General features: G+C 31.9%; 2 protein-coding genes and 2 long non-coding RNA genes across 4 annotated transcripts; 1 reads left to right on the forward strand and 3 right to left on the reverse strand.

Moving 5' to 3' along the window:
* Positions 1-2,509: 2,509 nt before the first annotated feature.
* LOC11424955 (asparagine--tRNA ligase, cytoplasmic 2) lies at positions 2,510-6,502 on the reverse strand. Its single transcript, XM_003626830.4, has 8 exons — positions 5,952-6,502; positions 5,126-5,362; positions 4,022-4,609; positions 3,650-3,835; positions 3,462-3,526; positions 3,230-3,356; positions 3,099-3,157; positions 2,510-2,899 (listed from the first exon to the last, which is right to left on the reverse strand). Exons 1-8 carry the CDS (start codon positions 6,405-6,407, stop codon positions 2,716-2,718), a joined length of 1,902 nt encoding a protein of 633 aa, XP_003626878.2. The 5' UTR covers positions 6,408-6,502; the 3' UTR covers positions 2,510-2,715.
* A 2,755-nt stretch (positions 6,503-9,257) lies between these two features.
* On the forward strand, positions 9,258-10,186 carry LOC112417547 (uncharacterized). Its single transcript, XR_003008125.2, has 2 exons — positions 9,258-9,583; positions 9,791-10,186. It is a non-coding gene; the product is annotated as an uncharacterized lncRNA (long non-coding RNA).
* Positions 10,187-10,950: 764 nt separating this feature from the next.
* Positions 10,951-12,238, reverse strand: LOC112417188 (uncharacterized). Its single transcript, XR_005643704.1, has 2 exons — positions 11,537-12,238; positions 10,951-11,171 (listed from the first exon to the last, which is right to left on the reverse strand). It is a non-coding gene; the product is annotated as an uncharacterized lncRNA (long non-coding RNA).
* Positions 12,239-12,296: 58 nt separating this feature from the next.
* LOC11425505 (putative disease resistance protein RGA1) lies at positions 12,297-14,641 on the reverse strand. Its single transcript, XM_024771667.2, has 2 exons — positions 14,505-14,641; positions 12,297-14,388 (listed from the first exon to the last, which is right to left on the reverse strand). Exons 1-2 carry the CDS (start codon positions 14,549-14,551, stop codon positions 12,450-12,452), a joined length of 1,986 nt encoding a protein of 661 aa, XP_024627435.1. The 5' UTR covers positions 14,552-14,641; the 3' UTR covers positions 12,297-12,449.
* Between the last annotated feature and the right edge of the window lie 418 nt (positions 14,642-15,059).

Raw genomic sequence — 15,059 nt, forward strand, 5'->3', positions numbered from 1 at the left:
TTATTTGTTATTTTATATTATTTAGTAGCAACAAGGTTGGGTCTAACGAAAGGTATAAGACTTCCACAACTTATAAAATAAATATTTGAATATCAACCAGGAGTACCCTAAATTTATTGTCAAATACGCATAAAATGTGATTATAGACGGTGGAGGGATCCTATATGAAAAATAAAATAAGTGAATTTGTCTTAGATATTTATACATCCATATCTATACTTATAAAATATGATTATTGTAAGAAGACATTAACAAACTAAGAAATTGTAAGCAAACTGTGACACTCTTCATTTTGGCTTATTTTACGTCCTCATGTTTGCTCAAGCTTCTTGTTCTTCCTTGTCATCTCCACCTTCTTCTACTTTTGCATCTTCATATTTTATATCCACTTTCTTTTAAAGTGCCATACATTTTCCCTAATCTTGAAAATCTGTTGGGTAAAAATACTTTTTTTTTTTATTTGGCCTAAATAATCTTGAAACCATTAATATGGCTCTTCACGGTTCCTTTAATTAGCGATGTTGATAAAATGCTTGGTCCGTCATTATAAGTTTGTTTTATAAGATATCAATATATTGTGAGAAACCATCACAACATCTTCATTGCCTACCACCTCTATCATAATCTTATAATTGTTAGTATTTTATTAGGTATAAACATATACATATATTATTACATTTCTCTTATTATTTATGTATATATTCTTGTATGAAAGAAAAATATAAAAGTTTCAGTTGGAGAAGTGGTAAAGCAAATTTTCTCTTTTTTTAAGAGGAGTGTTAATTATATGTGAAGAGTGAAAAGCAAAGAATTAATGATATAACTTTTCATATTATACCATAGTTTCGATCTTTCACTTTTTTACTCAACTGTATGGTTTGATTTGGCTTGTAATTTTTTTTAACAGCCGAACTAAACCAAACCAAACCGTAATATAAGAAAAACATTAATTAAATCTATGCCACCTAGACCAATACTAATATAAATTCAATGAAACTTTTTCTCTTGTTAAGTTTCTTCTTTGCATTTTATTTCAAAAATGTATTTATGTGCTACTTGAACTTTTAGAGAAAGAAATTTTGATTTTGATGAAATTTAAAACATTGTCGGAAACATTGCTGAAAATATGTTATGTTTTAGATTTTTAACTCGATTTTAATGTTGAAAACAAAAAATTGCATTGTCTAAAAAAAATGCACCAACCAATCCAACCCAAACCGGATCCAACTCAAACCACATTTCTTTTTTATCTTGCAGTTCATATGATTGTTAAGCTCAATATAGAGAAGTGGAGAATTGAAAGTTCGAATCATCATCGTAACATATAAAAATTCGGCTACCAACTTACTTGTACTTACGGGATACACAAATTTATATCATATTAAAAAAAAATTAACCCACAATCTAAAAAAATTATGAAAATAAAATTAAGAGAACTTTTTAACAATCAATTTTAAGTTGGATTTTTTTTTTAGGAAGCTAAATTAGCCCACTTAAATTGACACTAGAGAGAATCGAACACACGACCTTAATTTTTAGTTGGATATTTTACTATCCTTGACATCATAACTTCTCATAAATTTTAATTTAAAAGCATATACGATATAACATTTAGGGTCTGTTTGGATTAGCTTATTTTAGAGCTTATATAAAATAGCTTATGCAAATACATCAGTTTTTATGTATTATTATTTATAAGTTTTTAAGGTAGTTTATGAAAAAAAATTGTTATGAAGATACAATTTTCGTTAGATAGATCTAATAAAAGCTTATTTATTTTATTTATACAAGCTATTTTTCATAAGCTCAATCCAAATGGGAATTTAGATAACATGGACATTTTAAAACAAAAAGAAGAAAATTCAATGAAAATACAATAGAATATATACACACAACGAAACACAATAAAAAAGAAAATAAACAAACATGTTAATGCTCAACTTTTTACTAGTTAAAATAATAATACTCTCTTCATCTCTTATTATTGGAAACTCTAACAAAATTTCCTGAGTATTAAGAAAGTTGTTGAAACAATAAATTATAAATCAATGAAACAAAAATAAAACAAAAAAACTTTGATAAAAAAAACATGTTATGCTAAAAATAAAAACACACACACACATACAAAGAGATGAAAGTTGTTTGAGGTTTATTGAAGTTGAAGACGATTCATGGTTTTCTTTCGCTTGAGGGAAGAATGGTTTGTGGGGTTGTGATAGTACAGAAAAAGTGGGAAGATAAATGAGAAATGGTTGTGTGAAGGATATGGTTATGGGGATTCCTCTTTTTTACTCTCTAATACAAACCACATCAGTTTATTTTATTTTATAATTCCATGTACACTGACAAGGAACCTAGAGTTTATATAGGAAGGACCTTCCAATAATCTAAGTGTCTACATACTAAGTTATATTCCTCTAAAGTTCGTTGTTTGCTCGGAATTTCAATAATTTAGTATTGTTTGAGGTCGAAACATGAATACTCAATCGAAATTTAAAGCTGAAATCAATTTGAACAAGAAAGAACTTCAGAAGACTTGTATTAATTTAATTTCAATCATAAGTTTCCCTATGTACAATTATACATTGCGCATACATGTAACCAATTGATATGCTTATGTTACAGAATCTCAGGGTCATGTTTTCTTCTTGCCATAAAGATTGGAATGGCAATATATAGCCTCAGAGAACAACTTGAATCTTAGCCAAAATACAATTAGTTGTTGGCCTTGTCATAGCTTCTTGGAAAAGGAATAACATCCCTAACATTGCTTAGTCCAGTTGTAAAAAGGACCATAAGGTCAAACCTTAGAGTGAACCCAGATCGTTTAACCGTTCCATTTCGGCAAAGATCTAAGTACCATTCATACTTCTCTCGCGGCAAACCCAACTCAGTAATTCTGCCATACAGTACATAAAAAAAAAATCAGATTTATTCGTATTTTACCATGGAAACAAATTGATACATATAACAAGAAATACAGTTTTAATCATGAGTTTGCTTTTAAAGGTTCATCAATTATTTGGTTATAGAAATCAGAGGGTTTCAAGTGCCATAAGAAGACAATAATGAACTAATGGATAGTAAACAAGCAGTACCTCGAGTTTATCACGGTAAGCCGCTCCTCGTTTTGGCTGCCAGAAATTATAGTTCCAACCTGAAAAGATTATAAGAAATATTAATCGATTCTCACACATACCCCTGCAATGGAAGTCACTTTTGGCCATACCTTTGGGACAACAAAATCAAACGCAGCTACAGTTTTATCATCATTAACACGAACATAGAACGGTTTAGCTTCTTTTGGATAACTGTGAATTATAACTGGTTTTTTGTAGATGGCATCAACTAGATAGCTGCAACGACACAGACATAACAATAAGTAATAAAAGTGGTGAAGGCAATACTTCTACTGTGTTGAAAATCAACAAATCCAGAACATGAGGATAATATCGACATACCTTAGGTGATCGGAAGTGAGTTTAAGACCTGAATCAAACTTCGTTTTAGATTTCTCATCTTCAGCCTATGAGGAGAACCAGTAACGCAAACAAACAAACATATTTGTTATCTTTGAGATAAAAAGTAAATCAGGTGGCAAAAATCAAAACGGATATATTCAACAACATTTGGTGATAAATATACATACCTTTATAAAAACATCTAAAGCTTCATCATAGGAAATCATTTCAGGGGAACCTGATATAATCTGCCGAAGACGATCAATGCAGGTATGGTCAATTCTTTTGGCAACAAACTTCATATCTTCAGAGCAATTTTCCAAAACCCGCTCACAGAGGTACTTGAACAAATCATTAGCACAGTTCATGGAGTCCTGTAAGTATCGCAATGTACATACAACATGTAGTTAACTGATAGAAAAACCATCCAAACCGAATAGAAGAAAGAATTCGTCACAAAACTGAAACAAATGTTACAAGTCTTGACTAAATAGAGATAGTTGTTATGTGATGATAGTTTGAGTAACTTATGTAAAGTAACTTTGCAAAAGAAGTGATACCTTTAATTCAGCAAAAGCCATTTCAGCCTCAACCATCCACATTTCTGCAGCATGTTTAGCAGAATCTGTTTTATCTGCATGAAATCTAGGTCCAAACGAATACACATTTCCAAGAGCACATGCATAACTCTCCAGATGTAAGCGACCAGAGACAGTCAAATAAGTTTGGGAAGAGAAAAAATCTTTGGAGGTGTCTAATTTTTCATCCTTTAATGAAGTTCCTAATTTTTTCTTTTCTCTCACTTCCAATTGTGACGCCAGTTCATTAGTTTTCTTCAGATCTTGAATTGCTGCAGCTAGCGCTTCCCTATTGCTTTCGCTTCTTTTTAAAGTTTCAACTAGTTTGCTTTTCTCTTTGGCAGCTTCCTTCACAATTTCAAGGCTAACACCTTCAGTCTCATAAATGGTACTCAGCTTCTCCTTGACAGCTTTCTGATTCACGGTAGTTGTAACCTGGAACATGTTGCCAAATCCTTCGCAGTCGGTGGTTGTTATAGTGGGTACTTGCACGTCGAAAAATGCATGTTCCTTGAAAAATGAGTGGGTTGCAAAAGATAGAGCACTGCGAACTCGCATGACAGTTGCCACCTAATATATGAGCCAAGCATCACTTAATAAAAATAATAACATATCAAGGCTAAAATTTTCTAATTTCATCACAAAAAACCTGTCAAAAAAATCGATGACAAACATGCTATTGGATCATGGGGAAGCCGTATTATTGAGAAATATGATAGGAAAATAAATAGGACCTATTTCAACCCTTACTCTAGAATTTAAAGCAGTGGTATGCAAGGAACCTGTATCAACTTGTATGTTTATACATGAGGAACAAGCTGCTATGTTACTGCATTTACTCCAAACTTTACCGATTATCAGAATCATTTTTAGGCATTGAAATTTTTAGATGACATATTCAAATCCTCTAGAATGCTAAAAATATGGGGGTAAGGTTTAAGGTCAAGAAGAACAGAAACACGAAAAAGTGGTGTATCAGAAAATCTAATGTGTAATGTAAACTATGAAAATATTCAGGTTCTGGCTACAGCAAAAGATAATAAGATATAGCGAATGAGAAAATATCAAATTGATATATAATTTCACCGTAGTTGTTCGAGGCCGAAAATGGGAGAAATCTCTTAACGCATCCAGTGGAACTCGTTTCTTTGATAATGGATACTTGCCAATATCTACTGTCCCAATGTGAAGAACTTTGTCAGCCTTTAACTGAATAGCGTGTTTCCCCTCAGTTGCTGGTCGTTCTAGCAGACCTTCAACTAAGATACAGGTTCCAGTAGGCAAAAGAAGGCTAGGTGTAGTTATTGAAGAATCCACCACAACCTACAAAATATCATATTACATTTAAAAAAAATAATCATAAACTAAAAAATTTCTTCAAGAAATATCATATCACACATTTAAATTCATGGTTGCAATATATCACATCATTTATAAATTCTAGTCATTTTAAGAAAACAAATGATAATTTAACAAAGTTAATAATCATTACAGGTTTTTCTAATCTGATATATGATATGTCTAATCTAATATATCTCTTCATCTTATAAATATTCAAATTTACAAAAACTAAAATATAAAATTACTTGATGGCCAAGATACTAATTTTTTAAGAATGTTTGGCAAAGATTATGAAAGCAACCCATGACATGGTAATAAACAATTTTCAGCTTATTTCCATAAGCTTGTCAAAATAACTTATGGACCTATCTAGATTGACTTATTTGAGAGTTTGTCTTCTATCATAAACATTTGCAAGACTGTTTGGTAGAGCTTATGAAAAAGAGTTAAGACATGTTCATAACTAGTTTCTAGCTTATTTCTATAAGCTCTCCAGAATATATTTTGAAAACAACTTATAACTTATACGAAAACAACAATTTAACATAAGCAAAGTAAAGAAAACACGAACCTGAAGCGTGGCAACAGATGAACCATCAGTGAGAAGTAGATAAACGGTGGAAGATTTGGGAGGTAAAGTTCTAGGAATAGGAGAATCACGCAATTTCTTGCGAGACACGTAACTGCTTCCACCCAAAACTTCCATTATATTACGAATCAAAGGAATCCTAGACTGAAGAATCTCTACACATGACACGTCTTTCGCCGGTGTTATATCATCGTCGGCCGTCAATGCCGGCGGAGGTGGTGAAGATTTCTCGACTTCCTTTGATGACTTCACCCATCCGCCCACCACCACTCTTTGTCCTATAAACTCCGAACCGCCGTCGGTTCGGTCTAGAAAAAGTGTTTTTAATTGAACCCGGTTGGAGTATTTAAAAGGAGTTAAAAGACTCAAGTGTTGAGAATTGGGTTCAACTGAACCGGGTTCTTGGGTTTGAGTTTTGGTTTGGTTTTCTTTTGCCATGTTTTGAACCGAATATTATAATTAAAAGTGAGAGAGAGAAAAAAGTACTTTTGTGTTTGTGTTTGTTTTTGTGTTGGAAGAGAATTGAAGAGGAACATGTTTGTGTCCGTGTAATATATACAACAGTGGAAGAAGAGAAGAGAAAGATGCTTTGCTTGGAATGAGAAAATGAAGATTGGAGGAGAAGGTAAGGGATTGTTTGGGAGTTTCTTCTGGATTTTGATTTTTTTTTTTTGGATTAATAAAGAGAAGAGAAATAATGATAATTAAGAGGTATTATGTTGGGTTTGGTATTCTTTTGTTTTAGGTAATTATTACTTGCTTCTATTGTATTTGTGTTGGTTCATGTTGCACCAAAATGGGTCACCTACTAAGAAACCCAACCTTGTTGCTCTTATCAATTATCTTATGATGTTATAAGAATATGATGAAGGTAATGGATAAATTAATATTAATGAACTCCACGTTGGATAATCTTTTTAATTATCCAACAATGTTGATAGAAACCACTTTAATTGGCTTTTGGAATTTAGTGATTTGATGAAGTATCTTTACATTACAAAGCTTTCATAATTCAAATAAATTATGAAACTATTTTTTATTCAGATGTTTAGATTGCAGCTTAAGATTTTCCACAAAGGGTTCCTTTTTTTTTGTTGTTACAAAAAATAAACTTTATTTAAATTTTGGAATAACTAGAGAACAATCAAATTGACTATGAATTGGAATATTCAAAAGTTAAAAGTATATTAAGTCAAACTCTTAATTCTAACAACCAAACTAAATTCTTTCACATATGATAAATGATCAAAAATAAGGAAAGATCCTCCGTCTTTAATTAATCAAGTTGAATCACATCTTTTTTTTTTCTTCTTATAACTTGAATCACATCATTTGATAGCTATTAATTTGTATCTATCATCAGTGTATATATTCTATTTTTAAAAATATTTATGGGCAGGATTTACACATTTTAAATGTCAAAAATTGTGAAATTTAGAGTTTAAACTCCAATCCTCGCATAGTATTGCATTTGTAGCTATCAACGAAGCTACAATTACACTAAATCAGTGTATATATTCTATTAATGAATTATTTTGATTCTTTTGAATCATGTATTATTATTAAATAAAATTCTGAAAATTAATTTTAAATAAACCACTCCATCTGAAATTAAATATATCAAATATTCTTTTACAGATTTGAATATGGGTGTTAACTTTGGAAAAAATTAAACCGTCAGTATATTTTAATATGCCGCCATAATTTAAAACAAAAGTAACAAGTAACAAAAAAGTGCAAGATGAAGAATATAGAATAACAGAACTTTTGTATTATTCAAGTGTCCTTTACAATGTAAGATGAATCCCATCTATATGACACGAAATTTGTAAGTTAAAAGTAATGAATAATACCGAAGAGTGCTTAAATAAGATGTTACAAGTCTATTACTTAAAGTAAAAAAAGATTGTATTCCATTACTCAGTTTACACAAAAAAGAACAAGTGAATAATCACATTAACATTGGAGTTAAACTCACTAGCAATTAGTAAGACCATCCCCTGAATGATAAATTGATAATTCTAGATCACAATGATTAAAGGAATGTGGAAAATTAAGGAAAAACTATCTATTATCTACATAGTCCAGTAGTATTAGACTTAGTTTAGTTTTGTAACCTTAAGATATAAAGTTCAAAATCTCTCAAAGACGTTGTAAAATAGTCATTAGTGTCAGTTTTTCTATTTACATCCCATATTTTTTAGGTTACACCCAAATTTTCTTAAAAGTTTTTTATAATATCAAAATTGCCCTTTTATATAAATTTTCTTAAAACCCTAATTTTATTCATTGTCACTGAGTTTCACCCTCTTTCACCCCACAAGCGATCATGAGCAAACAATTTGATGTTCAATATCAATCTCCATGAAAATTAAAGAGTGAATCAAAATATTTTTCATCCATACTCAATTGGATATAAGTAATTGAATTTCTTCTTCTATTTGCAAGTTTCAATTTTTTTCCTTCAACTGCACTGATGCACTGTACGATTACGGTTTTAATTTACATTGATAAGGTTAACTTAAATTCAGTTTAAGTAGGTTCATGTAAACTTAGTTTACATGAACCTACTTAAACTGAGTTTACATGAACCTACTTAAATTAAGTTTACATGAACCTACTTAAACTGAATTTACATGAACCTACTTAAACTAAGTTTACATGAACCTACTTAAACTAAGTTTACATGAACCTACTTAAACTGAGTTTACAGAACAAGGAAAACACAATCGATTGAAGAACAAGACTTGCTAACCTGATTTGCTTCGAATTTTCTTTGAAATCATGAATGGACGTGAGAAAGTATGGTTTTGAAAATCTTCGCAGAACACAATCGATTGATTGGAGAATTATGGTTTTCGAAGAGGGGTTTTGGGGTGTAACCAAGAAAGAAGGAATATGCTTTTTGAAAATCAAATTTTATGAAAGGGTAATCTTGTCATTTTGGGGTGCAACCATGATTAACTACGGTGCAAGTAGAAAAACTCTTTAATTAATAAAAAATTTCCAATTTCCCTATTATTTTTTTTAAAATCTCTATTATTTAATGGAGAATGCTAACCAGTGCCCTAAGAACATTGGTTAGGCATCCAAAACAAATAAGTTTATATGAAAAAGTTGTGTAATAATTACTTGATCAAAAGTAACATCTTACATTTTCAAGACAAAATTTCTATTTCTGAATTTCTTAACCATTGCCCTGAGGGCACTGGTTAGCAAGACCCTTTTATTTATTTATAATAATCTTGAAAAAAAAAAAAAAAATCTAACACACTTCCAAACAAATAGTATTGCGGGTCTATTGGAATCAATGGCAAATAGCAAGAATTGGAATCACCAAAAATTGCAATCAGGAGGCTCACACACTCAAAAATTGCAATCAATGTCATGTGGAAATCAGCCACGTGAATTAAGCTTGACAGGTGTTTGATTGATTCTTGTTTTGTAGTTTCATACCCATTAATGGATCGAACACGCCATCGTCCGTCTCAACGTCGCCGTTCCATCTCCCGCCGCTGAAGTTTCCGTCGTCGAGGAAAAGATTGAAATCGACGTTGTGGTTGAAGAAGTTCCCAGTATCACGAGAATTGCGGCGATTACCATTGAAGTTTCAGGTGACAAAGTTACCATTGTTTAGGGTTTCATTTTTCCCAATTTGAATTTTGCAATTTCATAGCAATGTTGTTTCAATTTCTATTTAATTTTGTTATTATGGTGTTGTTGTAGTGAAGTAAATTGAGTTATTAGTTATGGTTTTTGCTACTATAAACCTAAATTAATTTATGATTTCTGCTTTTGATTGTTCTCTCTCGATTGTTCAGGAAGATGAATGATGGTGTAGATTCTGTTGGTGCAGATGATGAGGAATTTTGTTGTAGCTGAAACATACAAATGGATGATTTTTTGGGAGATGAATTATGTTGAGGAAGCATAAAAATATTCAGCACTTGATTATGTTTAGGAAGATGACTTTTTTTAATGGCTTTTTTCCCTTTGATCAGAAGCGACGCCATGGGAACCTTCTTCCCTAGAGCTTAGGCTTTCTTTATTTTTCTGTCTGTTTCTTTTTTCTCTTTGAAATTGTGTTGTGGAAGATTCGTTATGATTGAGAAAATGTTTTATGGGTTTTGAAATTGATTATTTGTGATTTTTGGAGAAGAATAAGTTGTAGAAAAAAATTATAAGTTTTAATTTATTTTTCTGGGTATGTTTGAAAATTTGTATGAATTTATGAAGATGAGGATAAGAAGAGGAAAATGAAAATGGAAGAAGATGAAAAAGGGTGAAAAATCTGGGTTTATTTGATGGAAGTATATGAAGATTATGATGAACATCATGAACAATGGAGGGTAGAAGATGAAGAAAAGGAAAAAAAATTATGTGTTGATGGTTCACTGTAACATACGATATACCTATATGATCTAGCTGTCCTCTTTTTGAAAAAAAATATCAAATGGATGAAATTAAAAAATTAATAAGGTCGACGGTGGACCACCAATGGTGTTGGTCTACCTAATATATTTGGGGTTAAAGTTAACTGACTTGGATCAAATTGACTAACGGAGCATATTTAAAGGACTAAAAAGGAAAAATTTAGAGTTATGAGACCAAAATGAAAACAACAAATAAGTTGAGGGACCAAAGGTTCAATTAAGAGGGGAGGGTAGTGTAATTCAAGCATCTTTGAGATGAAGGGAGTGTAATTTACTCTTTATTTATCTCCCAAAATGTAGTATATTACTTTCTTTTTGACAGATTGTAATGTATTTTACTTAAAATTCTTATCAAAAGGAATAACTTCAAAAATTTACTAATCAATCTTTTATTACATACAATTCAACAAGATCCAAGTAATTCATCCATCTCTCAAGCCAAATCCAACTTCAATTCTGTCATACAGTATAGAACCAGAAAAAAGTTTATTCCATATTTTACCAAGGAAATGTGCACCATTATTTAACAGTATTATGATAGAAATTGATACCATAAAGAACTAAAATTTATCTAAATAGATAAAAAAGAAACTGAAATACTGAAATGTGGGGTCCAATAAAACACTTTCATCACACAGGTATGTACTAATCCATCCACTCAATTCATAATCGTAGCAGTCACTTTTGGCAACACCTTTTGGGAAAACAAGATGAATTGCAGCTACATTTCCATCAATATTCATAACTGGCTTCTTGCAGATGTCATCAGCTATACATAGTTACCATGACACAAACAGAACAGTAAGTAACTAAAAGTGGTGAAGCCAAGAATTTTGCTCTAGTTAACAATAAGCATATTTAGCCAAAGAGAATCATATGCAAAGTAACAACTTATGGATCAAAAACAAAAAAGTCTTGTTATATTTTGCATATTCTAGAATAAATGCAATAACAAATTAAGACCAAAGACATTTAGAGTATGAAACAAAACAAACAGTAAAAAGGTAGTTTATGAGGTTACAAAGAAATCAATCTACAAATAATGAAATTCATCTACTTTTGAAAATCCAGAAAATGAAATAACATAAACCAAATAAAGTTATCATTGGTTCTAACAAGATGTAATGTGGGTACCTTCATCACCATTTTAAGATTATGTTTGGGATGTGAGCAATTTTTGCCCATGTTGCACTTGTTTGTGTCTCACATTCTTCAATTAAATCAGGACAATCAGCAATTTGTAGGGTCTGTAATTTGGCAAGGCGAGGCATTCCTTCGGGCAGCGAAGCCAAACATTCACAGTCCAAAAGATTGATACGATGAAGTGATGAGAGGTTGCAAATCCAATCTGGCAATGCCTCTAGATCCTTACAATCCAAAAATGTAATACTTTCCAAGAAAGGAAGACGGTTGGTGCCGTTCCTAAACCAAATTCCAATTTCTTGAAATTTTTTATTTAGAACCTTACGAAAACCAAGATGCTTGAGAGAAGTCAGAATTTGCAACCAATCCTCTGGGAGTTTTTTCACATTCAGATCATATCCACCAATGTGCAAGTATTTTAGCATAGAAAGAGGAGGGAATTCAATCGGACACATTGAACCTACCATGTTTAATGTCGTCTCCAATGCCTCCACTTTAGAAAATTCTAAACTCAATTCCTCAAGTTTTGGAAAAGTAGGCATTTGAGTCAACTCATCACATCCACAAATATATAACTCAGAAAGACGAGGAAAGGATAGATGATATAACTGTGAAGAGTTATTATCATCATCGACACCATCTCTCATTTTCCTCCATCCTGTCAGCTTTCCACATCCGACAAACTTGAGTTTCTTCAAAGATGGGAAAAATGATTCAGATGAAAGAGGCTCTTCATAATATATGACTTCCAATTCTTTAAGATGAAATACACTAAGTGACTTAAGAAACAGGAGACATTCCATTGGTGGGAGATACTGCAAACCTGGACAATAATTGAGAGAGATTTGAACAATATTTGAGAGTGAAGACCAATTTGAAACAATGACACTCTTATACTGTCCTCTCAGACCCAATTTTCCAAATCTAGATGTTCTCTTCTTCTGTTCAGATGTTTTAAATATTCTATATCAAAATATCTCAAACTAATTAATTTTGAGATATCTATTGTAGAAAATTCAACTTTACATCTGTGCAATAATAGTGTTTGTAAACAAACAAGATTGCTTATGGATGTCGAAAGACTTCCGACTACTTCACACTCTTGTAAGTTAAGATATCTCAAATGGTTCAACTTTTCAATTGAATCACACAAATTACTTAGAGAACAACGCATAAGCTTCAAGACGCGTAAGTATTTGAATTTTGAAATGACTAATAATTCCTTTTCATTCAACTTTTCTGAAAAATCAGTCAACAAAATCAAAGTTCGCATCTTGTTTGAACTCAATGACTCCAAGAAACCAATAGCATCCCTTTTCAACATTATATGCATGGGACTTCCTACCAGTCTTTTTGTCTCACTGTCCAAGTAACAACAATCATTACCGGCTACTTTCATTGAAAGGTCATGCATTTTGAAACTACGTATATCTCCATGATAAATTTCAGCATCTTGGAAAAAAGACTTCATCAATAAAATCGTCACAAATTGGTTACCGATGTCTTCCATGCGCTGCTTTTCATCAGAACATTCGAGATAACCTTGTGCCATCCATAGTTGAATCAACTCATCCTTCTCTATTTTCCAATCTTTAGTATATAAAGAGCAGTAGGCAAAACATTGCCGTAGTTGAGGAGACAAGTTTTGGTAACTCAGTTTCAACACCGGCATGATGCTTTCTTCGTCTTCACATAATTTCCAAAAGTCACCTTGTAAAACATCAATCCATTCTCTTTCTTCATTTTTGCCCTGCAATAGGCCTCCTAGTGTTCTGATTGCAAGTGGAACACCACTGCACTTTTCTGCAATCTTCTTGCCAATTGTTTCAAGAGTTTGGTTTACTGCTTTCGTCTCATCCCCATATGTAATAATGTTCGTCAACAAACTCCAAGATTTTTCTAGAGTCAAACCATTCAAATTATAGGAGACGCTTACACCCATTCTTTCTGCAACAATTTTAGAACGAGTTGTCACTACAACCTTACTGCCTTTAGCACCATACATCAAATAAGTCCTCAATTGAGCCCATTTTCCAAAACTCTCGTTCCAAATGTCATCTAGGACTAACAAGTATTTTTTACCAGTTAGATTTTCTCGAAGCATGTTTTGCAAGTTTTCTAATGATAATGTATCATTAATTGGTTCCTTTGTTAATGACTCCAACATGTTCTTCACAATAGTTTTGACATCAAAGTTATCAGAGACACAAACCCACATACACTTTTCAAAATAATTTGTTACTTCACCATCATTGTATACCAATTGAGAAAGAGCTGTCTTTCCCAAACCACCAATCCCAACAATAGCAACCACAGAGACACGTTGATTTTCATGTGATTGCCTCAACATGCTTACAATGTCATTTTTATCATCATCTCTTCCAATGATATCTGACTCTAACACAAAAGAACTTTTTTCTCTCCTAACACTATTAGTTTGCTGAACCACCACAACATTCGGGTTTAGATTCAACACAGACATATCTTTCACCACATCATTAAACTTCTTTTGTATCTTTTCAACCTCATAAGCCATTTTACGGCTAAAAGCAATTCTATTCGGAGATAAAGAATGAAGCACCTGTGTTACTTTGTTCTTACGAGCTTCATCCCGTTTTTGTCTCATGTCTTCGATAGCAAATTCATCTAGCAAGTCATCAGCAGGATGAAGTACATCATCTTTGAGTCTTCTTATCCAGATTTGTACAGCATGACTTTTCTCTTGTTTGTCTTCAGCATCAAGGAGCACAGCTTTGATGGATTCAACTGTGTTTTTAAGCCTTTCCAGTTCATCCATCACACCATAAATCCGTCCAAATTCACGAAAGGCCGCTGAAGCCAACCTGACAAAAGAAAATTTCCAGCATATATATCAACTAACTGTAATTATAACATATATTGTGAATGAAACAATTCAAGGGAAAAAATAGAGAAAAGGTTGGAAAATGAAGTAAGTAACCTGTTAACGAGGCTTGCAGCAACAGCATAAGGAATTTGTTCAGCCATCCTTCAAAAAGAAAATACTACAAATTAAACAAATTGAAGATTGAAAAAAGTTTGAGAGTGGCAATGAATAACAGGAAGGGAGGAATAATGAAAATAATGATAATATTTGATGGCTATTTTTTTTCTTCTTACAGTAATATTAGTATGAAGTTTCTTTCTACCACCTTTTAGCTTATGATCTTTCTTTAAAGTCCAAGTGGACCAACCCATTGTTGACAAGGACTAATAATGTTTTTTTTTTAAGGGAACGGCTAATAATGTTTTGTTATTCTCAACAAAAAAAAGTAAAAATGTATATTAGGTTATTAGTAACAAAAAAATAAAAAAGATAGGAGATTTTGGGATGCTAGATAATTATTACTATTTTACCGAGTAAATAAGCAATTTTACTCCTGAAATTGTAAGTTTTGTCTATTACCCTCTGAAATTAACAAAACTTCAATTACCCCCATGAAATTGCATAACGTTAATCAATTTACCCCTCCGTCAAATTTTTCTGTTAGTGACA

The sequence above is a fragment of the Medicago truncatula genome, chromosome 8 (genome assembly GCF_003473485.1).
Source record: "Medicago truncatula cultivar Jemalong A17 chromosome 8, MtrunA17r5.0-ANR, whole genome shotgun sequence".
NCBI classification, from domain to species: Eukaryota; Viridiplantae; Streptophyta; class Magnoliopsida; order Fabales; family Fabaceae; genus Medicago; species Medicago truncatula.

Coding starts and splice junctions, on each gene's coding strand:
- LOC11424955 (XM_003626830.4), bottom strand. CDS start 6,407: ATGGCAAAAGAAAACCAAACCAAAACTCAAACCCAAGAACCCGGTTCA. Junction 3,527..3,649: donor CTTTAGATGTTTTTATAAAG/GTATGTATATTT, acceptor TTCTCCTCATAG/GCTGAAGATGAGAAATCTAA. Junction 2,900..3,098: donor CTTACCGTGATAAACTCGAG/GTACTGCTTGTT, acceptor ACTGTATGGCAG/AATTACTGAGTTGGGTTTGC.
- LOC11425505 (XM_024771667.2), bottom strand. CDS start 14,551: ATGGCTGAACAAATTCCTTATGCTGTTGCTGCAAGCCTCGTTAACAG. Junction 14,389..14,504: donor GCTGCAAGCCTCGTTAACAG/GTTACTTACTTC, acceptor TTCTTTTGTCAG/GTTGGCTTCAGCGGCCTTTC.